The sequence below is a fragment of the Rissa tridactyla genome, chromosome 2 (assembly GCF_028500815.1).
Source record: "Rissa tridactyla isolate bRisTri1 chromosome 2, bRisTri1.patW.cur.20221130, whole genome shotgun sequence".
NCBI classification, from domain to species: Eukaryota; Metazoa; Chordata; class Aves; order Charadriiformes; family Laridae; genus Rissa; species Rissa tridactyla.
In genome coordinates, this window is record NC_071467.1 from 158,605,576 (window position 1) to 158,630,775 (window position 25,200).

Genomic DNA, 25,200 nt, shown 5'->3' on the forward strand with positions numbered 1-25,200 from the left:
ACATCCTGATGTATTCCTGGCATTAAAAATAATAATAAAAAAAGACGGGTTTAGGCTGAGGAGGAGTATTTTATATGGAAAGGATGCAGGCAGCATGGAGCTCACACTGATTTTGATTATCTCCTTTTTCTGCTTCCTTAGGCACTGCCGTGGGAAGATGCAGATCTTGTACTGAATGGAAAAATGCAACACCACCAATCAATATTTCATGATCACTCATGCCTACAACCGGTTTAAAACATACTATTATAATTCAACAATCAACAAAACCCCCAAACATCAGAAGCTCTGCCTTTTTCTGCAACTGAACTATTACCAGTGACTAAGGCACAAATATCATAAAAGGACCGTTCCCTCTGCAGGCATTTCTTTAGGCCTGCAGACCTACACTGCCCTCAAATTTCTCCTTTACACACGTTCTGTCATGAAATCTATACTTTTAAAATATCACTGAAAATAATACTGAAATAGCCTGTATGATAATAGCAGCGCAACGATCTCTCGTTAAGCTTCTCTGCAAAACAAAGAGCCTTGAGACAAGCCGCGGGACATCCGTGAGTAGAAAGCGAGAGATCTCTTGCAGGAAGCAAACATCTTTGACACCAAAGCCCTCAGAGGTTACACAGAGAAAGATGTTAAAAGGGAGATAACGGAGCACTGGGAGGTGGAAACCAAGCAGGTTTGAGTAAGACTGGAGCAAGCGCTCATTTCAGTTATAGGAGACCCACGGGAAATAAAAGTTTCCTCCTTTACTTAATTTCTTTCACTGAAGTAAATGGATTACCTAATAGACTGTACATTCAGTTCATCGGTGAGTTTGGGACTAGAAGTGGCAGTCCATACAAGGCTGCTAAAAAAGGGACCTATGGAAAAAGAAAGTGTAAACTTTCCTAACTAACATCATCTCCGGTGTGTGATCCAACCTGCTCTGCTACAAGACGAACAGCAGCACAGCAGGAACCTTCTAAAAAGAAAGACCGGATTCTATTTATTCTTCCCTCTCATCAGTAAATGCAGACAAATTTTAAGTTACTGTCACAGTCTCCTGACACGTGAAGCACCTTCCCTGGGAGTGACACTTACTAGCCATTACCAGGCAGAGGCTGGGACAGAATGTATTTATTTCATCCTCAGCTGTTGCAACTGACCTCTTCCACGTTCTGTCCCTCCTTCCTGCTTTTTTGGCACTTTTGACTTCCTGCTTTCTGCCTTTGAAAGCACTCAGCTTTCCATCTCCATATGCAAGATGAGATGAGATGAGATGGAAGCACCTTCTGCTATCACAGAGACGGGCACCTCTAGCTCACACACTGCTCTACAGCAGGGCTGACCTGCACAGGCCCATTGTGGAGCCGCTCTTCTCTTCCCCAGCCCCTAGGATGGAGCAGGACTGCCCATGTCTTCTCCCACAGTCGGTGGAGCTGGCAAAACCTCTTGGTTGAAAGTGGTTTTTACAGGTAGGAAGACCACACAGGTCACCACGCCAGCCCTGCGCGCCTTGTGTGCTGCGTCACGTGGGGAGCTTGCCCTGCTGACCCTGGCAGAGCACTCATGTTCTGGGCACGCTCATCATCTCCACCGAGAAGCCTTTAAACTAAAAATAAATTAATCAATTTTGAATATACTGTCAGTGCAGACAGCTGCCTTTACCCTAGCTGAGCACTAGGTCGCACTGTCACTCTAAGAAAGCGGAAGAGAAGCACATCAACATGGCAATTGTTTTTCCCTTCTGAGACCAGAAGAGAAAGGACTGCATTATCAGAGTAAAACACGTATTTGTAAAACTACTCAAAATACACCTACAAACGCGACAGTCTCATCACCTCTGATATACAACGGTTGAGTTTTTCAAGATTTAATTTCCCCCCCCTTTTTTTTTTTTAACATCAGAATTTCTGATCTTCAATCTTCACAAAGCAATACTGAGATTTTGCACTGATGTTTTATGCTTGCAACCATTTGCTGGAAGAAAATATGATTAAAGATGATGATCTCCACAGAACGATCACTCAGTACTCAAATTATCTGCAGATGTAGCAAATGCTCCCCCCTACCTGCCATCATCCTAAAAAAAATAAATAAAAATCTGAAGGTGGCAATAACTAGCTGAACAGAATCCTCTTTAGGCAGTATAAACATTAAACCCAGATTCAAGAGCACCAAAAAAAAAAATGCACTGGGTTTTGCATGACCTTTGCAACTTATTAGTAATCTACTTTGGCAAGTGGTTGTGGATGGATATGTACTGAATGTCACTGCTCCAGTGCAGTCCCCAGGAGGCTCTAGTTTGGTGGTGTGCTCAGAAATCTTCTGTACTTTCCAACACTTTGGAATGCGTAATTTTATTTATGGTATGTCATTATTTTAGATTCATCACTCAGATTTTACTGCAGGTACATTAGTTGTATCTGAAAGCTTTTCTCCAGAAACGAGTCTGACAGCAAACCATATGTTGAAAGGAAGTACTTTTCCTGCTAATTTAATCATGTTTGAGTTGTAAAACGCAGCTATGACTAAAGGGCTGTTCCTGGAGCCCCAAAGATTTTCTTTTATTCAGTACCTTGAGAATCTTAACGGTATTTTTTTTCTCCTATGTTAATAACAGAGCAGCTTTAATGAAGCAAGGATGAGAATTAAAGAGTCTTCAGTGATTAGGCAATAGAGGGTATTTTTTCAAAGCTCATATATGGGGAAAGACAATTTTCTCCGTTTCTGTGGTATGGAAGGGGAAAAATGCTGAATTTCCAACTTCAACTGTAAAAGTCTCCTTCATCTTCTCTTATGCATGCCCAGCTATCCCCAAACCCTGATTTACAGAACCATCACCTCAATGCAAGCTGATGGCAAAGCTAGGAGCATCGAACCTCATAAAATGAGGGAAGTTTTCGACTTCCCAAGAACTGCATAAAGTACTTGTACCTTGATAACGACACTGACATGAAAAAGCTAACAATAAAAATCCAACCCTTTTGTACCCAGGAAAACAAAGCAATCTCTTCATCCCCATTCACTCCATTGACACAGACTTTTTCCATAGATACATTAAAACTTTCCGTTTTGCCAGCAAAGATCCTCTTCCCAAGACAACACATGCAGGATAAACACACTGCAACAAAACCAGGAGCCAAACTACACATTTGAAAATAGGAGTGGGTGTGGGCTCCGTCGCTCCACCGATGTACTAGAACGGATGGTGCAGATTAAGCCGAGGTCCTGTACCAGATGGGACAAGTGCTCACAATATACTCTTGTTGTCCAAGAGCAGAGATAACGCTGGGCAGTATTCCTTCCCCTTCCCTGGGAGCTATGCCTCAGTGCAGCCATTCCCACGTTCACGTCTGGACCGCAGCAGAAACTGATACACAAGAGGCAATATTCAGACTCAGGAGCTGTGTTTGCACGTCGCTTTGAAGCAAGATGCTTGCTTACCATTAGAGGTGTACCTCCTACGGTTTGGGAGTCTTTACCTTAAACCAGGGATTTGCTGCTAGTCAATCGGCACGCGTCATTTCAAGACACCATCCAGGCAGGAAAAAACTTCTTAAGTTCTTATTCTGATTTGAAAGGCTTTTTACAATTGCGAAAAATAAGCATGAGTTTGACACACATCCTCTATCCCCCATGATAAATAAAATTTAAGAAACTGATGTCTCAGAGGAAAGTTTTGCTGAATGTAGTCAACAACTAAAGAGAGGATATACTACATCCTAAAGATGGAGTCAGCTACAACACACTCACCTTCCCCTGCTCTCTTGAACTCCATCTGAATAACCTAAAAATCTAGGCACTTTGCCTGATTTCCCGAAAAACAGCTAGAATTTCTCCCCTGCTGTTTGCTCACAACAGCCATCTCCCCAAATCCCTTCTATTTCAGTTCACCCAGCTGCAATGCACCCGAGATTTCTTTGCTCAGGTGATGGCCATGGCCTGTCCTTGCTTCTTAGTTATTGTCCTCATGCATGAAACCCCCAAAGCCCACCTGGCAAGGAACTCTTCCATTCACTGCTTGGCTCTCTTCAGTGGCTCATGGCTGCACTCCTCACTGCAAGTCACCTATATGACGTGCATTTTCAAGGAAGAACGAGGGAAGAACCAAGTATAACATCCCTTCCCTATCACACCCTCCTCACCATTTCCACTTGCAGGGGAATTTGTACAGCACTGAGCACAAAACACTAGTAAAAACAATTTATAGCTACAAGAAAATCCTCTCGTGCACTCCGGGATTTTGACCCCTTCCAAAATCTAGCACCATCTGTACAGAAGCCATTACTGTGAACAGGTACAACACAGATTTTCTAACATTTTGTTTTCAGTTCTTGCCTTACAAGGCACTTAAAATTGCTGCCGTCTTTTCCTCATTGGCTGTGTTAATACTTCTATGGTACACCACACTACCATAAAAAAAAACAACCCACAAACAAAACCAAAACCCAAAAAGAGATAAATACTGCATATGGTGGTTCCCAGTCTCATACTCTTCGTACAAAAGGATCGCTTCTCCCCCGCACATCTCACTATCCACACTTGTGAAACATTATTCAGTCTCAAACTAGCCAGGAAATTTCTAGCTTTCTACAAGTCAGACTTGAAATTCAAGTGCAGGATTAGCACACAAGCCTTCTGCATCGCTAGCTAAGTTCAAGCATCTCTTAAGTACTACTTCTAGATCTCTGATATGGTGAAAATAGATGATGATTTAGAAACCATGATTTCCAAAGGTACAGCTGATGCTGCTGCAAGAATACAAGCTGTGCAGGGCACTGCGATGTACCAAATCCCACTGCAAAATTAGTTGTTTTTTTCCTGTAAGTACATCCCTCTAAATTTGTCTGTGACATTGAATTGAGACACCAGAGTTTGGAGTCTGCCATGAAACAGCAAGTACCGAATAAATTTTTTAGCACATTCTCAATAACAACTTCTCAATTGTGAGGATTTCCTAGCAGGTTTTCTATTAATCTCCTTCTAATATTCTCATGCAAGATTTAGCAAGTAAACACTGAATAAATGCGCTTTGGAACTGTATGACTAATTTCCAAGAGTACTACGGAACATGAAGGGACAAAGTATTTTGTGAGAGTATTTTTGCTTTCACAAACAAATTAAACCTCTCTGAATTGACGACGTAAATAATTCAGCATTATTCCATTTACTGAGTTGGGAAGAAGTGAGGCAGAGTGTACATCTTTAGGAGAGCCGTGCGTTTTGCAACAGTGAGACGATCCCACTAATAGGGAAGTCTCACAGAATAGCTCCAATTCATGCATTGCATCTGTCTGCAAACGCTGATCCTGGCAAAAGGGGCACCCAAAACCAAAAAAAAAAAAAAGCAAGGAAAAAGAATTTCTCATCTGTATGTTTCATTATTCATTGACTGATATTTTCGTATGTACTAACAGTAAGTCAGACGGGGTCTCCTAAGCCTTTCAGTGCTTTGAAAACCTCCTGTTTTCCTAAAGTCAGTTTAACTGATACATCAGTTCCAGGAGGCAGTATACAGACAGAGGCGTTTCTACACAACACAAACATAGTGTGCATGTGTTATAACCTTGCTCACAAGCCCCTCCTAAAGAGAACTTTCTAAAAAAAAAAAAGAAAATCCTTCAAAGGAGACTGTGTTTTCATCTGAAAAAATAGATGGTGCTCCACAGTTCAAAATGACCGCTCCCCAGTGGTCATTAAGTGCTCTTACCCCAGGACTGCAATGACAGGAATAGGTAAATGTCAAACAAAGAGGGTAGGTGCAAGTCAACAATAAAAAGGACAGCGGCCAAAATATATTTGCTTTGATACGATCGTTGGGCTTAACCTCAGAGAATGGACATGCTCGTATCGTCTAAGAAAATAACACGGGCACAAGAACTCCAAAATGAAGGAGACTTTTGCAGCAGGAATGTGACGGTTAGCAAAATCCTCCCGTCCCTCCCGTGCCGCAGTATCATCACGCGCTTGTCTTTGCTACCAGGTGTAGCGTGCGTGGGTGCCTTCAAACATAAATTACCAATAAACACACATTGTATTTAGTGTCAGGGAATTAATTGAGCTTTCCGGAATGAAAGCCTTTTGGCAGAAAAATGATAAACCGAGGTTGACCTACCTGAATGGGTCCCACTGACATCAGCAGGTTTTTCAGTTGGACATCAGTAGTTGATGAAGAAAGCCCTTCAACTGACACAATACAGGGCTGAGGTTTGCACTCCACCACTCGCAGGTTCTGTTTATTTGGCATCAAGCGTCCTCGGCCCATCTGGCCTGCTACTCCTCTGCCTCTCCCGTGCATAATGACCTGCCAACAACAAAAGTAACGGTATTTTGATTTACTTACCTAGTGCTTCTGCTCACCGCGTTTGACAGACGATACAAAAGTTGGCAATTTACTTAAAGACTTGATTAAAGTACGCGTTGATTCAGAACAGCTTGTTGCTGTTTGCCGATTTGAAAGGCTACTTATTAACATATTCATCCACTGCTTATACAAACTCCTTTTAGGATGATAACAAGCTATATATTGGGGTTTATTTATGTAAATATAAATATATATATATAGCATGGAGGCTAAAAGCCTCAGCATCAGCACAGATCAACTAAGCAATGGAGGCTCTCAGATCAAAATATTTAACCTAGTTTTCAACACTGCTCACATTAGCAGCAGGTGTTCGGTTCCCATATTTTGAGTCTGGCCAAAATAAAACGCAATCAGTGATCCCGCTCCCTTTTCTCAACCCATGGGTAAGTTTAATGTACCCACAAGACCAGCAAACTGCTTCAAGTGTCTCCAGTCTCTACCGGTACCAACTCTTGGGCTGTTACCAGAATGGAGTACTCTATGCATATGGCAAATAATGTTAAAACGATTTTTTTCCAAAGTTCCTTTCCCCCAAATCCTGTAGGATCTGGCACCACAGTATCCTCTGGTGCAGGAAATGTACGGATTTAATTCTTGTAAATTAAAGGCTGAACAGTTAGAGAGAGGCAAAATAACCACAAAACAGGGCAACAAACATTAAACAGAGTTAACACTTAACACTGAGTTAACACTCAACATGGTTTCTCAATCTCTACTTGAAGAGCCCATGGAGGGTTTCACACCCCTCTGCATCAGCGAGGTAACTTAATCCTGACATGAAGCAGGAAGATTATGGCCAACAGTTCAAAACCAAGATATAACTTAAGAGCCAAGATACCAGCTATCTTTGGGGAGCGCAACAGTTTGCAAATGCAGAGACGACACATGCCAGTGCCACCAGAAACCTCTCCCCACCTCCTCCCAGTGCACGAGCAGTGCAGAAATCCAGTTACGAGATCACCAACCATTTTGAGCGACACGAACTCTGAGGATCGACCAAAGAGCATCCTGAAACAGTCACTGCGTGCTCCTACATATGCAGGAAGCAGCCGGAATAAAAGCTTAAGCACAACTTCAGAAAAACTCTTGGTTTTAAAGCCAGAAAGCACGTCGGATACCATCTCCTACACAGCAGCTATCTTGGGACGCAGGCGTTTCGACGCAGGCGTTTCCCCCAGGGAGTGCTGTGCTGGCCAGAAAGTCAGCAGATGAGACAACCCGCAGGCATCTCCAGTCTGTGCTGGGTACAAACAGGCCTCTCTAAATTAAAAGCTTTGTATGCAATTATGCATCTCCCGGGTCACTCAGCCCTGAACTAGCAATTGACAAACAGAACGCTCATTATTAAGAGAGCAACACCGCTAGACAGTAAAACTTCTAGCAGCAATATGCATCTAGAACAAAAAAAATAAATCACCTTTTTAGGCTGATGGATTCCCTGGATGTTTTTGACTCCTTGAGGAGCTGGTGAATGGATCTGTGCCTGCTGCTGCTGTTGGTGCTGCTGCTGCTGCTGCATTCCCTTTGTCAATGTGACCTTCCGCACTGGCTGCTGTTTCGGCTCCGGGGGTTGTTGAGGCCGCTGGGGCTGGCCCTCTGGGTGAAAAAAGCCAGCATCCTCTCCCCCCTGCTGAAATCAACAACACAAGAGGCGGCTCAGCGTCCAGGCACTGCAAACCCTCGCCCTCAGCAGCCTCCTGCCACATCCAGTGCGCCCAGTGCCCACGGAACGCCCAGCGGGTTTCCCTGCGGAAGGAAACCAGCAGCCGTGGCTCGGCCTGGAAATCGTGCTTCAGCCCAAAATAAATCCACGGTACCTGAAGTATAGTTTACTACGCTCAGACTTTATTGTAATTACAATGTTCAGTAATGCCTTTTCGTATACAAAGAGGCACGGCATTTTCACTTCTCTTTGCAAATTTTTCTTTCTTCCAGGGTTGTATGGGAACTACGGTGCGCATTATTTTTGTATCGTTATTATATTTTTTTATTTTTAAGAGAAACATACTTATTGCAGAAGAAGCAAAGAACTGTGAAGGCTGGAAGAACCAGACAAATACTCTGCTCATCTTTAAAACTCCAACCTCTCTTAAGGTTAAAAACTGGTATTTATTTTGAAGCACATACTCATTCCGCCAACTTCTATACCAGCAGCCTTTAAAGCAGTCTCCTTCCTCAAACACTGTCTGTACTTGGAACAGCTTTTCCCCAAGGAGTTTTTGTTTGTTTGTTTTATAAAGCTTTTATTATAGATATTTATAATCACAAGCACAACAGAACACCACCTCCGTGCTCCTCTCATCCAGTATAGCTTTTTCCACTACATCTCTCAGTGCAATCGAGTAAAACATAAGCTGAAAGCACCTGGAGAGAAATGAATCCCTTGCACTCTCTCTACCCAAATAGTTTGGGTTTTTTTTCTACAACCAGACAGGTGATTCTTGAATTTGTGTCCTGCTGTCCAGATCAGATCAATCACTGAAAAACATCCCCTGGGGTGAGAGACAGCAGAGCCCGAGATAAGATCAGGTACTTTTACATCTATAAAGCACACCATATTATTGCACGATTTCAACAGCGGTATCTGTACCTTGACTGGACTCCAACTTTAGAACTCAAATACTAGTGAACATTACATCTGCAGGGGGAAGGCTTCCTCTAATTCCCTAACCAACCCCAGGCAACTCTGCAAATAGAAGGCTCTCGAATAGAAGGCACGTCTAAAGGAAAAAAAAAAATTATGAAAGCATCTTTATTTATGTAGAGTTTTTTTTCCCTTTCCTTAAGTATTTACAAGTCAAAACTCCTTTTGCATCTGTAACGTGTCACAAACCAGAGGGTTCCACACTGACTGGCAGATTTCTTGCAGACGAGGAGACAAAATACAACGCTGCTGAAGGAATAGGTTTATGGTCTAAGAGTGAGATTATCTCGATTGAGAATATAAATCATTACCTTTCTACTGGGATCAAACAAAAGCTAAAGAAACACCTACTGAGGACTGGTTACTAAGTCTCTTTGCTATGATTTGAAGAGAAATAGTCCTGTACTGGTGGTATGTAGGATAGTCTCACGTTTGCAAGTTCCCTAGATCACAATTCGCGCCCCGAAATCAAGCCTTCTGGATTATCAAGCATATGCAGGCAACAACTTCTGAAGAACTCAACTGCTTAAACGCCAGACAAATCAGCTTCCTCACCCCCCTGCACTCTCTGCACTTCAAAAGCACAATCTGTCACAGGGAAAATCTTGAAACTCTTCCCATTTAAGGGCTTTCGTCCAGTGTCCAAAGCAACAAAGCAATAGAAAACTGCATCTAGTTTTTCCACTTCTAATCACATGTTTTTTCTCTGCAAAACTGAAAGGCGCCGTGGCTTCACAGAAAATTTTTTATATAAACCTTTGAGTGCAGTAACTAGTGAGAAATGATAAAGCTTTCCCTTCAGAGTCTCTCTCTTCAATTACTGCTCAAAAACATAAAAGCAACAGCTCTCCTCCTCTCCTGAAAAACCCAAACGTACGCACACAAACAAAACCTTACCAGGAAACCAGCATTAAATCCTCTTCATTTTAATATTAGTTCCAATATCAGCATCACCACAAACCCTATGCCCTGATCAGATAATTTCTTTTGTTCAGCCATACAGCAGCTGGAAGGTGATGAAACTAAAAGGAACAAAAAAAAATTCTAGGAGGAATTTAAACGCAATAATTAGGCAGTAAAATCTAATCACTGCTAACTGCCTGCTGTGAAAAACAACCATAAACCTTCGTAACCATCTCTTTTCAAACCAAAAAGCGATCCCAGCACATAGGAAGAGCATCTGAGAGTGAAGCCCTCAGGTACAAAACACACTGAACACGCTCATTACTGAACTTCAAAAGCAAACAATCATTTCCCATAAAAGGCTAGGATGGCCAACAACCACCCAATATTGAACTACCAAGCCCAATTATCACCAAATAAAACCGTATGAACTAAACACACAACTATAACAGAGTCAAAAGGCACAAGCACACAACATCGGTTCAATCTGATGAAAAATTTGATGGGGTTTGCTCCCTGCTGGGCTCTCAGATGTCACCTTTGGGCTTCACTGCTAGCATGAGGCTCCTGCGAAAGTCTGAAAAGGTAGAAACCTCTCTGGACTTTTTAATGAATTAATACATTTCAGAAATAAGAAACCCCACATAAGACAATAAAGAAAGTCTACAGGGTAAGGAAAGGAGATGGAGCAAGGTCTGCTTGTTCCTGCAACAAGAAGGAAGAAAAAGCAACTGGATCAAAGCCTTTTTTTGTACCAGTGCTCCGAACATCTACTGCTTTAGGAGATGACTTGAAGAGGTGAAGCAGAGAGGAACCCACAGCACCACTTCTCGAGAGAGGTCCCTGAGCGAGCGACTGGGTGCTCAAGGACTGACAGCGCTCCCTGCAAGTCAGCAACACATTGTTTCCCATTACAGGTAGCCCTGGCTTCAACTGAAGACAAAATCTGGTGGTTTTCTTAAGAAAATGAAAAGCAAACTTGACTCCTATGAGCCTAGGACGCAATACAACAGAGCCTCAGATAACAAATTTTAGCACCAATTCCTTTTTCACAGGTTAAAGCCGTGACAGTGCAAGGACAAGCACTGTCCAAGCAAAAACGAGCAACCCATGCAGTAGTATTTAGCAGAAAATTAGACTCGCCGCCAACATCATCCTTTAAACTACTTCTACGCAAGACAATTAGTGGCTTCTTCAGGCACCTCAATGAAGATCTAAGTTAAGCAAAACACCAGCAAAGAGCTTTTAGTCTGGACTTAAAGCCATAAAACCTCAGAACATTGCTTACAGGTCACACGCTCATTTGAGAACATTAACATTTTGGGGGAAAAGACGTTTGATTGCAAAGATGACTGCACATAGGTTGACTCCTGGTTGTCACTCATGAGGTATACATAGAGCCAGCACCCAGAAGGTAAATCAAAATACACAGCAAAGCTACAGGCAAGCAGGTGAGTGAACTGAGGCTGTACTGCAGAACCTACCCAAAACGACATCTAAATCACAGAAGGTAAATTGCTAGCATCTCTTCTACTTAAAATGTCTCAGCTCCAGCTCATTTGAAACCAACTTTTGCTTTTCCCAAAGATAATTTCTCTATTGCTAATTTTTCATTAGCTTATATCACCGCCCTCCCCAAATTTAAACACACGTAGCAACAGAAAGAAGTATTAGAATTTTAAGTCTTCTCTTGTCAAAATACATTTTTAGCTGATTTTTTTTCCTATAGCATTTTGGGACGTACAGGGCAACACTGAATTTTTCAGAGATGCATCTATTCATCGTCATGGCCTGCCTCATACAATTTGATGCGCAAAGCGCTGAAACCAGGTAGAGTACTTCTCAGTCCACCACAGAGACCTGAACTTGATTGATAAAAGCTCTGAATTGGTACTGGAAATTTCCTCTAAAGTCCTCAGCAAAGAAGTGAATTTCCATTCTTTGTCTGCAACCCAATAACGGAAGAATGTTTTTTCTGTTATTGTCTACTGTTTAATTCTATATTACAAATCGTTCTGACCTTCAAGCTCTGAATTTCCAAGTTTTAGAAAAGGTCCACCTTCCTAACATATAGCCAGGAAAGAGTTCTCTTGAATGGAACTTCACCATTATTAGGTTAATTCTGGAGTAATGAAAATGCCTTTTTTTAAAGTGGCAGGAGTTCTCTTCAGGGGAAAGTATAAAAACTACCTTTCAGATTTCAAGTACTGCAAGGTCGTTAGCAGTGCCACAACGATCAGTTAATTTCAAATACTGAGTGTAATTAAACAAAACTCAAAAGATGAAGGCAAATAGATTTGATCTACATGGCGGATGGTTTACGGACTTCTACTGTGGGAGAGTCTGCACAGTTTGATCAGAAACTGGGCTAACAAAAATGAGAAATTACACCATTCAATGGCCATGAATTTTAGAACCGATTCCCTGACGCTTATCGAGGCTGTTTTTCAATAGTGAGACTCTCACTGTACATATATATACACACACACATATATATAGGCAGTGTTGTGTTTTGAGAAACATAAAGACCGTTCTGTCACAAATTCTAAAAGCAGTATTTTATAAGGGATTGCTTGAATTTAGCCAGCTGAAGCTCTCTACTCTATCATAATCATTATGACAGTTTTACAAGGAAGATGAAGTTTATTTGCCACCAACATTAGCAGGACAAATTTATTTATAACAAATGCTTTAAAATGTACTGATAAAAATGCCTATTGATACTGTCAGAGCTGCTTGCAATTTGACAGATCAAATCTTATTTTCATTCTTAAACCCCATGAAGGAATGGTATCACCAACTTGCATTCTGTAGTGAGCAAATTGATTAATCCCCCTCTATAGAAATCTCAACTCTTGATTACACCTATCAGACGTTAAGCAGCATTATTCTAGAGTGACAACACTTGACAAATTCCCAAACCATTTTTCTCAGCCTTTGTGGCCCTGCTAGCTTGTATTAACCCTGATGAAAAATTAATTTTCCTTATCTTCTGCTAAACCCCAAAATCCAAATCCGCCAAACTGGCAACTCTTTCTGTAAAGGTATTATGAAAACCTCTAAAAGATTAATTGCATGTCTTCAGGTGACATTAAATTAATTTCTGTACTCTTGACAGACATTTGATACTCCGTACTGAGAGGACAGATAACATTGTCAGGATACACAGAAGGACAGTGGTGCAGTGTCCCAGGGCAGCCTCTTATGAATTCTCCTTTCGATAAGGCCATACTTCACTGTCATTGGCACTGTTAGTGATCTTGCAGCCCATAGACCTCGCTGCACAGGTTTCTATTAACTACGACAATGCTGCGTCTATCCATGTAATCTTTATAAAGCTAATTCAAAATCACCCAATAGTAAAGGGATGCGCATGCCGGATAAAGCACTTAAAGGAAATAAACTCCGGTTGATTTGTGTAAAAATCACGCAGAGAGCTAAAATGTTTTCATCTTTTCTCAGATGCGCTATAACTCAAATTCTCTGGAATGAGATGAAGGCTTAAGTCTTAGAGGGAAATCTCAATCCAAAAGTGTCTCGTAATTGATTTCCTTTAAGAAAGGAGAAACCCCTCATCTGTTACCAGTTTAAGTCAGTATTTCTAAAAATGAGTACCTCTACAGTATCAGTAAGAGGGGAAAAAACCCAATCCTTTAGGTTACTGAATTCATCTTCCCTTCAAGGACAAGAGAAATTACTGTTCACCAGCTGTATACGTTTTCAAATGTAAACTTGTATTTTACTGATACTGCAAGTAACTATAGTAAAGAAGACAGATGTCTACACAGACAACTGGGATCCCCATGTAACGAGGAAAAAAAAGCAGTAAAGCAAAAACAATGCAGAGCAAGAAAGACTATCACCTAATATTATACAAATATTTTCCCACTACAATTATCAGAAACGTATATTAAAGGCAAACCCCTAATAATTAGCTATTTCTCTTTGACTGGAGCTCCAAATGCTTTACCACTTTGATACGGCCAGTTGACAGACTGGGGACCTGGGAATAGGAAGCCTAATCACTTGCCAAATATCCCACAACCAAGTGACATGACCAAGCACTGTTTCTGAACAGCTGAAGATCTGTTTTCAATCTGTCAAATGCCAATGAGAAACACCTGGAGACTTTTTTTTAAAGGCCTTCTAAGACCTTTACAAGTCTTTTTTAAAAACTCAACAATAGCAGTACTTAAAAGAACTCCTGCTCTCCAGCCAGGCTAGATACACTATTCCATCAATAGACAACTCATCATTAGCAACTGGTTTAAGACATAATAATGGTCTAGTTTGGACTCACAGTACACACAGAAATAAAAGCTACATCAGACTACAGAAGTGGCGGAACAACCAAAGCATTCCCCGTTCACACCAGAAAAATGACACTTCTGGGGCTGGGCAGTGAATGATGGGTTATTTTTCCCAGCCTAAAGCTTTTGCGTGGGGCAAACTTACCTCAAACAAGAGCACCCAGATTAAGCAATAAATAAATAAAATGCAGAAACAGTTCTCCTCCTGTGATAAAGACACTGTTAAGCTGCTTCAGCAAGCCATGAAGTGATGACTATCTTCTCTTCTGTGCCTAATGGCGTATGAAAAGTCAGAACAGCAAGAAGAAAACGTCTTGTAAAAAGAGCAGCTAATTCCATTTAATCCCATGTACTAACAGAATCCTTACCTTAAGTATCTCCTCATCTGTCTGACAGGAGAACTAAGGCATGGGGAAGGACTGGCCAAAGAGACGTCAGAGAATCCTAGCCATACCCGTGCTACACTGTTTCACCAGGAGTGACAGAAATGCAGTTCATCAGATGTCAAATCATGACTACGTGTCTCTCTAGTACAACCACCCACCAGTTCATTATGAAAAAAATATAAGTTCTGTGTCAAAGCTACAGCAAAATCAAGGTTCTGGATTAGACATGTATAATACTCTCAGAAATACCTTCACTTTTACATCGCTGTCTGCAAAATACATACTCTAGATGTTGATAAACATGTTTTTCAGCAAAGTTTCCTGGTTCCCTTCTCAGTTGCCAGTCTCCAGGATAGTTTTTTGTACAGAGAATTTTAGTGAAGACCGCATATGCAGAGAAATCACCAAGAGAAGAGGCTCCTGTTGGAAAATATCAGCAATCCAGAACTGATGGGCCAGAGCTCCTGAAGGGGCACTTCTCAGCCAGACATCAGCCATGGCACAGAGAGCCAGCACTGGGTAACAGAAACAGTACAACCAGAGCTTCCCTTCTTGTGTCATATCTAGTATTTCTAGTTCATGTTCCTTGAAGCTTAAAACTAATGGCAATTTGAATCGCTCTGGTGTGTTGCCCTAAGCTCCTTGTAGAGTTTTGGCACGGACAACCCCCACGGTCTCCCCGCCCAACCACTCACAGTGCCAGGAGTCCCCCGGCGCAGAGCACACCTCTGTACTAAAGGTCTATTCCAAGCGGTCAAACCTGAAACACCACTTAAAGGCATTTGTGACTTCTCGAAATATTAAATTTAAATTGGACAAATCTGCAGGTTGCCCCCTTCCAAGTTAAGAGATTGCATTCCATCAGTTTTCATCTGAAAACCACCTCTTTCTCTTTGTAATGCGCTTTAGTGGTGTCACAGTTGCCTTTAGCCATTTCCTATCAGGAAACTGGGCTACTAGATACTCCGTAACACCAACATCGTATCAATATGAATTTTGCACTATAACACTTATGATGACAGAAAAACTCTCCTTTGAGGTTTAACAAGAGCGACAAGCAATATCAAACACCTTGCTTTCAGGGTGTTCGGGAGGAAGCAGCACTCTTCTTCAACACACAATTTAAAAGTCTCCCGAGGAAAAGGAGAAACCTGTTCCGCAGCCTACAGCAGGAAATACTTTATTGCACTTTAGTTCCAAGTTATCCACAGCAAAGTTAAATTCAATTTAGGTAGATACCTCTTCCCCCTTTTGAGGATTTTATTACAAACCCATAAAAAGTACTATCTGCGTCTGGTTTGGTTGTCACCTTAAGGCCCTCGAGTTGCCTGTGTCCACACAAGCCCTTGTATTTCATTTTCCCAATAACCAAATATGCCCCAAACAGTACAGCACAGCCCGTCTCACTGCCCCCAAGCCATGAAATATTCTGTCTCTATACAGCGGCCATCCTCACTGGAGGTCTGAGAGGAGAGGGTTTATTGCTCATTTCCAAATGCTGCATGAAAATACTACGCCTTTTTCATAACCAGAATATCACAGGGCTCCCCGACTTCCTTTTTTTCCTTTTGGTGGAATTAAGAAATCAATGTCTATTTGTGAAATATTTCCAGGGTGAAATCTTGCAGGCTGTGGCAGGCAGAGTATTTTTTCAACAGCATTTACATCAGTACTGCTTCAAAGGTCTTGCCCATTTTGACACTCTCCAAGTGACAAACACGGTATCTGGGCATTCAGGTATCACGGCTTCTGCAGCTCCCTCAGTCCACTGCTGATAGAATATGGACATTATCCATGGCTCCTTCAAATAATGGGATACGAATAAACACAATGCTGTTCTCCTGCTTCTTAAAAAGTAATAGAACCATATACCATAGGAGTTCCTGTCTTGGTTCTGGCAGCCGGTAGCGCTGCAGAGCTGGGTGAAGGGCTCCCTCAGGAACTTGTCACGCAAATGCCAAAAATCTTAAGCATTCGTGATTCCTGACATATTTAGATGAAAGGCGCTATAGAGCTTTCAAGTCAAACATTTTTAATTAAACTCGAACATACACATGCAAGTAGAAACAAGTACAAACATTAAGCAAAGTTTGTTGATAAGGTTACATTATCAAACAAGAATCATCTCAGTAAGTATCTTTTTCCATATTTAGAACTCCATATTCATCTCTTACACTTCCCAATTACTCTAAATACGAATAAAGTTGTGTATCTTCCATTCCGTTTTTCTTTTTACAATCCAAGAACAGTTTTTGTGACAGGCTTTTAAAACAAGAGAACTTGCCAACTCTTTCTTCGAGCGTTTCAGATGAAGCATTTCAGGTTTTCAGGAATTAAGATCGCGAGTAAGATACTGCTTCTAAACCAACGGGGAACACTGAGATTTTAATGTATTTTTATATATATGTATTTAAGAAAAAAGCTCATTGTGCAGTTTTCCATAGAGACAAAGAATGGTGTGTTCTCGTTGCAGCATAAGAACCAGGATTTTCAGGCGTTTGGGACAGACACACATCTCTCTGAGCATGGCAGGCCATTTTGTGGCTAGAGAGAAATCACCCAACAACAATATAAGACGACTGAACGATACAGAGATTTTAAGATACTACCATTTCCCCACAGAACCTCCAACTAAATGAAAAACATGTTCGGCACATATTTCATAAGATCTTAAGATATATAAGGTTGTAGCTGGTACAAACCTGTTCTTCCAGGACTAAAGACACCTCTAACATATTGGCTCAAGGAATTCAATTGCACTTGGTACTAGAACTATCTACCGACAGACTCATCACAGGGAGCCCAAAGGAGACCACCACAAACAGCCAAGGTGTTAGTAAAACATGCCCCATCAAGAGGGAGCGAAGGACATGAGCGCGCAGAAACAGTTGAGAGATCTTCAAAGAGACAGCCAGCCAAACTGGGATATAAATTCTTTTCCTTGTCTCTTGAAGTATAATACAATTAGTCATAGATTCAAAATGGCAGTGAGAAAATGTGGTTTGGTCACAACGAAAATTCTCCTAAACATAAAGGTTAGACACTGGAATAGATGGCCCAAGAAATCTCCAATAATGAGATCTCAGAAAAAGGTTGGTCAACTCTTTCAGGAATGCTACAGAGTTCACTCCCCCTTCAAAACAGAATAAGTTATTTCCATGGTCCTTTCACCCCATTTTCTGTAATTTTATTATCACATTCTTAGACGACTTATTAGGGTGTTCCCAACAAGCAACATTCTGCAACCTCACTGAGTTTATCTTCATGCATATCCTTAGGATTGACTTCAGGCTCCTCACAAAGCCAGGCAAATCTTAGACGTTTTCTTAGGAAAACATACTAGTATGAATACTTAGCAAATATGCTGAACTCCTGTATCTGGAAAGGATGGCTCTGAAGATGTGCCACAAATCCATAAAGCAGATCAGATCCATCAAAACATGTTTGGACCTCCATGAAAAAAAAAACCAACACAAACCTCAAAATTCACCTGCTAATCATTAAGCAGTGAGTCACTTTCCAGGAACATAACCTTTTAAGGAGTAGTTAAAATTGGAAACTATTCACTGTGCTGTCATTCCTGCAAAAATTACAGGAGTATTAGAAAGGGATGGGAATATCAGTATCAGGGGGGAAGGGAATTTGTTTTAAAAAGCATCAGACAAAATCATCAATGATGGTACCTAACATTTGTCACTTTGATATAGAATGGTTTGGGCTGGAAAGGACCTTGAAGACCATCTAGTTCCAACGCCCCTGCCACGGGCATGGACACCTCCCACTAGACCAGGCTGCTCAAAGCCCCATCCAGCCTGGCCTTGGACACCTCCAGGGATGGGGCATCCACGACTTCTCTGGGGAACCTGTGCCAGTGCCTCACCACCCTCATAGTGAAAAATTTCTTCCTGTTACCTGATCTAAATGTACCCTCTTCCAGTTTGAAGCCATTACCCCTCATCCTATCACTACATGCCCTTGTACAAAGTCCCTCTCCAGCTTTCTCGTAGGCTCCCTTCAGATATTGGAAGGCCACTATAAGGTCTGCCCAGAGCCACCTCTTCTCCAGGCTGAACAATCCCAACTATCTCAGTCTGACATACAGGAAACGCTGAATCATTTTCTACTTGCCTTTTCTTTAAATATAAGAAGCCATAAATTAAGGCCTCTGATGCATCAAATAAAGCAGACAAAATATTTATTGGAATGTAATTAGTAATTCCTACAATTCTATACAAATATTTAAAAAGCAAAATCCTCTCAAGACAGAATATTGTGGAAATAGATAAAAGGCCATTTTACCTTAAGTAACAAGTGATACTTCTACCTGGAGGTCGGAGATCCTCAGTAGTACTGCAATGCCCAGCAACACAAATAAACATAGTTAGAAGCTTAGACTGGGAAAGATATTGCCCTCAAGAGAAGAAACCATTCTCTTCTGACAGTACTTGTACACCATAAATCTCACCAACACACCAAGTACATCTCCTTTACTGTTAAACACAAAAACATCATCAGTAACGCAACCCCATTTAATCCTGTTCTACGGATGGTCCTACTATATCTAGAACAGCCCTTGCTTCCAGCTCCTGGTTTAGGTCAATTTGCTCTAGACAGAGTTAGTAGGGGTCTGGCCACAATCAGCTCCTTCAACTGACAACTCCACTATTGTGCAGTACCATGGCTGGCAGGCTGAAAGAAAAAGGACTTTCCAAGTCTACCGATACGAACCAAGAGAGCTTTGAAAAGGAAGGCGCACTAAGTCTAAGCGCAAGGCATCTCACTCGTACACGGGTATTCAAAACACCTCTGCACAAAAGAGCTACAGAAAGGAAGAAGGGTGCAAATGATTAGACTGAGAGAAGCAGCAGGGCTGCTCAAATGCAGGATCAAGTTAGCGCACATCCATAAGGGATACGAGCCATCACTTTGGCCAAAGGCAGGGAATTAGCTGAAGGACTATTACACACTACGGAGAACGGCTAGGAAAAATGAAATTTAACTTTTGCTTTATATTTAGGGTTGAGGTAAAAATCTGTGAAAATAAATAAAGCATGTGGTAGGACTAAACACTACAAATGGAAAACTAAACAGGATCTGTGATCTTTATAGTATTCAGAGTCAAAGCAGCTTTTAATTCTTCTTTAAAATCCTGTCCAAACGGACAAGATTGGCCCTCCTGCTGCTCAATTTTTTCTTTTTCCTTGTGTGGTCAGAGAAACAAAGTCATAGATTCAGCTTGTCACTAACTGATTAAAAATTAATCAACTATCTTGATCAGGGCTAAACAGCTAATTGCAATGCTTGCTTTTTTTCTTCCACAGCTGGAAGGAAAACTTCAAATGTCCACAGCAATATGAAAAAAGTAACAAAGGCTACATGTAAAGAACCTGTGTTACCTTGCTAAAACTTTAGTGTCTGAAATTTAAGAAGGACAGAGCAAGTCTTTTCCTGTAGACAATGGAAGAGTGGTTACACATGCATTTAATAAAGCTAATTGCTCTTGCTTACCGTAAGACTTATCTGAAACAAATCATTTATGCTTTTCTGAAACAGAGCATTATGATAAAAATTATCTCATCGTGAATGCTACTGTGGGCACTGATAACCATTTGTTACGAAGAGCTGTATACAGCGGTGACTGGCATTGTTTTGTTTCGCCACATAATAAAAGAAGTTGTGCATGATTGCTTTATTCAATTATTCATGAACAACAAACCTGTCAGCTCTTGCAGGCCACTGGGATTCCTGCAGACATATTTATATATAAATATTTTTAGCCCAACAGAAACAATTTCTTTCAACTTCTTGTACTGTATTCTTCTGTCCTTAAGTTATTGTGTCTGAGGAATTAGACATCCTCCAAGTGAGGTTGTTGTCAGCTCTACATAGCCAGTAAGGCCATTTATGTTACTATTTTGAAAGACCATGTGGTCGTAATGCAGTTCACAATTTTAAGTGTATTTAAGTTTTATGAGCTGTAGAAAAACATTTTTAAAAACAGTTAAGACTGGCATTTCAACTTCCTCCCCATTTCTACGGAGTACAGCCTAGCGTCCAAGGCCTTGTTCAGTGCCTGTTAAAACACCATTCACTTCATTACAGATTACAGCAGTTCTGCAAGTTTCCCTAATTAATGCTCCAAATAATTTAAGAAGCATTCTTCCAAAAAAATCACCTCCAGTGTATGACAGTATTAAACCGCATTTCCTTCTTTCCTCTTCAGCATAAACCTGAGGACAGATTTCACCCTGACAACACAATCTTGCTATGTCCCCTCATCTTGTTTTCTTTACAGCCCTAACAAATTAACTTGTCTTTTCACTAAGACAGAAGAAATTTGGTCGAGATACTTTCTAACCAAAGCCCCAGATCTTAAATATGCACACTGCCATCAAGACCAGCATTGTGAGTCCTCCACAACACCCGTGGCTCAAGGGACACTCTGCAGATAATAGACCCCTCATCAAAAGATAAGGAAATCTCATTTAGATGCAGAAGTGAAATGGTAACGTTTTAAACCCAGCCTCTACCAGAAAACATCCCCCTCCAATACACTGCTTAAATTAGTTTCACAACACGCTTCCCAAGAAAATGACAACAATCTTCCCTTGAGTGCAGAAACTACACTAACACCAGGATCTGCACACAACTTTAGGTGGTTTCAAATACCAAATAAGCAGAGTGCAGTGTTTTAACTGGACCTTAAAAACAGCCAGCCAAATCTTTTTATCTGACCAGTTATCAGACCTATCAACCTTAAGCAAAAGGTGCTCACAGTTGAGGAGTCATTCAGACTCAAGTTACGACTCAAAACTCAAAAGAAAGTAGTATTATTTCAATGTGATCTCAGAGGTAACAGCCTGACAGTAAAGCATTACAGGAAACATGAATTTCTGAATAACTGCCAATAACTTACAGTTCTGAAAATATAAAATATGGCCTATTAGGTCTGCTAAACCTGCTACTTCCCTTATTATCTTCAGCCCATTTTTTATTTTGGGATTACACAGAATGAAACACACAAAAACAAACCATGACGACACACAGACATGAGATGAGCCTTGGAAACTTACCCCTCCTGACAACTTAATCACCCTGACTTTGCTGCCGACATGGGGCCCATCTCCACTACCACTGTTTGTCCGCTGCATGACAGTCCTTTTCACGCCAGGTTTCAGTTCCTGGGGCCTTGCTGGTACCGAAGCCACTCGAGCAGTCTGTGTCGGGGGCAGTGATGCTGCAGCAGGTTTGGTCTGTAACGCTTTCTGCGGCGCCGGAGGCTGACTGGGAGGAACTGTTCTAGTCTGCCTCAGCTGCTTCACCGGCTTCAGCTGCTGTCCTTGATAATGCATGTTCCCCCCGACCTGTGGGAAATCTGTGGGTTTGGGTTGGATATTGGGAACTACCATATCTTGCTTTTTAACAAGGAGTCTGTTTTTCACATTTTGCCTGGTCTGTAAGCCAGAGTGGGGGATGTAAGGGCTGCCATTGGCGGGGAACTCAGAGTCGTCGTCCTCCTGCTGCATGTAGGACTGTTGCGTAGAAGGTTGCTGCTGCTGCTGCGCCAGTCTTTCCAGCAATTCTCTCTTCCTAGCGCCAGCCTGCTGCTGCCGTCTCAGCTCCTTTTGTTTCAGAATTTCTTCTCTCAGACGCTTCTGCTCTTCTATCTTCAAACGATAGAGTCTAGTTTCTTCATCTTCATCTGGATACTACAAAGGAAAATACAAATTAATTTATAAAGTTCTCAATAAATGTCCAGCTTGGTCAAAACAACATTAAATTGTTTCAGATGTCATAAAGCTTTAACTCTCTGAAGAGCTTTTTAAATTATCCGTGACACCAAACTAAGGCTATCAGAGGAGTGTATCTGCTGGTACAGTTTATTTGCTATTCATCACAGATGAACAGCTCAAATCTGGTTTAGAACTTAGATATACTACTTCCTGGCCAGGGGAAAAAAAAAGAAAAAAAGCTATAATACCAGTTGAGAAATCTTATCAGAATACTAAAAAAAAAAAAATATTATTAAGTTTTACAAATTGGAACTCATTTGGAAGTTTCTAAAACCAATTAAACTATTAATATAATTCTAGATATCAAAATATGTTTCAAATGGAAAGCAACAATACGAAGGCAACCTACTGTCACACAGGTTTTATCTTGCTCTTTTCTGACAAAGTAACAAAAGGTAGGGTGGTAAATGACCTGAAAGGCCCTGATTAGAACTATTGATTTTTCTCACAGAATTTTCAGCCTGATCTCAAACTCATTTGTCACACAATAATTGGTTATAATGAACAGCACAAGTCAATCTCTGTGACCTTGAACTCGTGCACTCTCTTCAGAATCAAAATGTTGCCAAATGCAGCGTTAGAATATTAATGGTATATAGAGAATGCCTTTAATATTCCAGCCCTGGGCCCTCCCGAAAGTATTGAACACCATCAAATTTCTAAAGATTCTTCAACTTTGGCACAACGAGTTCTTATGAAAAGCTGTATAAAAATGGACAAAGTCAAGGAAATGCAGATCCTCATCATCCTAGGAAAGAAATCAAATTGCTTTTGTGATCAATCACATGCATTTTTCGAAATTACAAAGCATGGTTTTTCATTACATTATTTTTTATTTTCAGCTGTTTGAAATACTAAGATAGAGACTTGTGGAGACTGCTTACAGATGGTAATGAGCATAGCATTCTACTCGAGATAACCTGATTGCCCCTAACAAAAACAACAGGCTCTCAAAATGACAACACTTTGCATGTTGGTAAATTACAACAGAAAGAATGCTAAAACATTTCTCAAATACCAGAATCCGTTAGGAAGTTATTTACCTTGCAGTAACTGGGCGCAAGTTCTTGTCAACACAAACGTCATTTTTTGCACATATAGGACCCAAATGTACAACAATTTCTAAATTTTCTTCTTTTAAATTCAAACACACTTATCCCTGGTATGTCCCAGAATCCTCCCCAACCCAAGGGAAAAAAACAGCAGAACAAATCCAACCATAAAGTTGGTTCACGGACATAAAAGCCCAGCAGAGCAATATTTGTACTCATAGAATCCAGATGCACAAATCCTGAATGCTTGCTTCCTTTAGATGTAATGGCTTCTTCCCTGAGCACCTACTGATAATAGGGATTATTTCTACAGTAAGAAATAGTTGCATATCTCACACTGAAACACAATGGCTAAAATAAGACTTCAACAAAACTGGATTTTAGTATTTTATTTATTTTTTTAAATATAGGCTATAGTTCTGAGATGAGGTCTAACACTGTTCTTTTTAGGAGAACGCTTCACATACCATTAACGGGCTGTAGACAGAGCTAAATCCTTTATCTTTATAAACAAGTTGCTACTACTATTAAGTACTCAGTAAAATGCACCCTTGCAGATAGAGTAAGACCAAACAATATGACAAAGTATTTGAATAAGGAGTGAGGTTTAACTGGAATTAGTTGTGCAATGACCCAACACCACAGATTTAGAATGGGCAGCAAACTCCTCACTAGGCTGAAAACAAGGGTAGTTAAATCCTCTGCTGCTTGGCTTTAAGAGCACCTCATATTTTACACTATACTATGGAGTGCGTGTGTGTGTATATATCATACAGAACAGGCAAGACAGTACGTTGGGTCAAGGTGGAAACAGTACGCAAAGCCTACTGTTAATCATTTTTATCCCATTAGTTTAATAAGCCCAGTACAGATTTATCCAACAAGCAGGAGCACTGCCGAAACAAAAACAAAAAAGCAACAAACAAAAAACCCAAAAAGAAAACAACTGGGAGAAAGCAGACATCCTTCAAAGATGTCTTAAAGTTCACAGATTGTGTTTGGAAGTTTCCTGCCAAAAGCAACATTATCTGTAGGTGAAGAAGCAGAACTTGAAGCAGCCTTTTTCCCAGATAAACGCTTGACACTTCACTTTTTTCTGTAGAAAACACCACAACGTGAAGAAATGGTATATTGTATACGGCTCCTCTGTTTACAGGAGACTACAGAGTACAAGGCCAGAGATGCAAAGCAGTTCGTAGAATTAAATGCAGACTCTAGAACGAGATGCTATAACCAGTTCTGGTTTGCTATCAAGGAACAAGAAAGGAATCATGTAACCAGGCTCACTTGTGTCCCTCAGTAGAATGGCTGCAAGGACAGAGCAATCAAAACGGTTTGATCTGTGGCATATACACAAATCTATTCAGCAGGTTTATCTTTATTTTTTTCAGTTGTAACATTAGAAGCAAGAGAGGCTAAAATCATTTATCCAAAAATTCATGACAAGTCTTCATAAAAGGTAAGGCCAGATCCAAATTACATCATTTGTCTGCTTGTGTTCAAAACCACAAAGTATCTTAAATAAAGGCACCTACATAGATACCACACCTTTCACATTACTGATGACATCAGCTCCCGAACCCTCGGATGGTATGAGTCACACTACAACACGCAGGTGCTGTGCTTCTTGGACAAACAGGGAGAGAACTAAGAACAAGGTTTCTTTGAGAAGCACACTGCCCTCTTGTGATCTTCCAACTGGAAAAAGACTGTGATAAGAAGAATCTTCTAAGCACAAGACAGGAGGCACCATTATAAAAATT

The 25,200-nt window shown here is 40.9% G+C and overlaps 1 protein-coding gene across 11 annotated transcripts in view; it reads right to left on the bottom strand.

Annotated features, from left to right (window-relative positions):
* Positions 1 to 25,200, bottom strand: part of RBM33 (RNA binding motif protein 33) — a 102,431-nt gene that overhangs the window by 10,846 nt on the left and 66,385 nt on the right. For 6 of the 11 annotated variants that reach the window (XM_054192068.1, XM_054192070.1, XM_054192069.1 and 3 more), the window contains 3 exons: positions 21,666 to 22,301; positions 7,767 to 7,979; positions 6,101 to 6,289 (listed from right to left, as the gene is read on the bottom strand). In XM_054192068.1, coding sequence (XP_054048043.1) covers positions 6,101 to 6,289; positions 7,767 to 7,979; positions 21,666 to 22,301 — 1,038 coding nt within the window. Of the gene's footprint in view, positions 1 to 6,100; positions 6,290 to 7,766; positions 7,980 to 16,607; positions 18,943 to 21,665; positions 22,302 to 25,200 lie in introns of those variants that run through there. The other 5 variants (XM_054192067.1, XM_054192075.1, XM_054192071.1 and 2 more) reach the window with 5 other exon arrangements.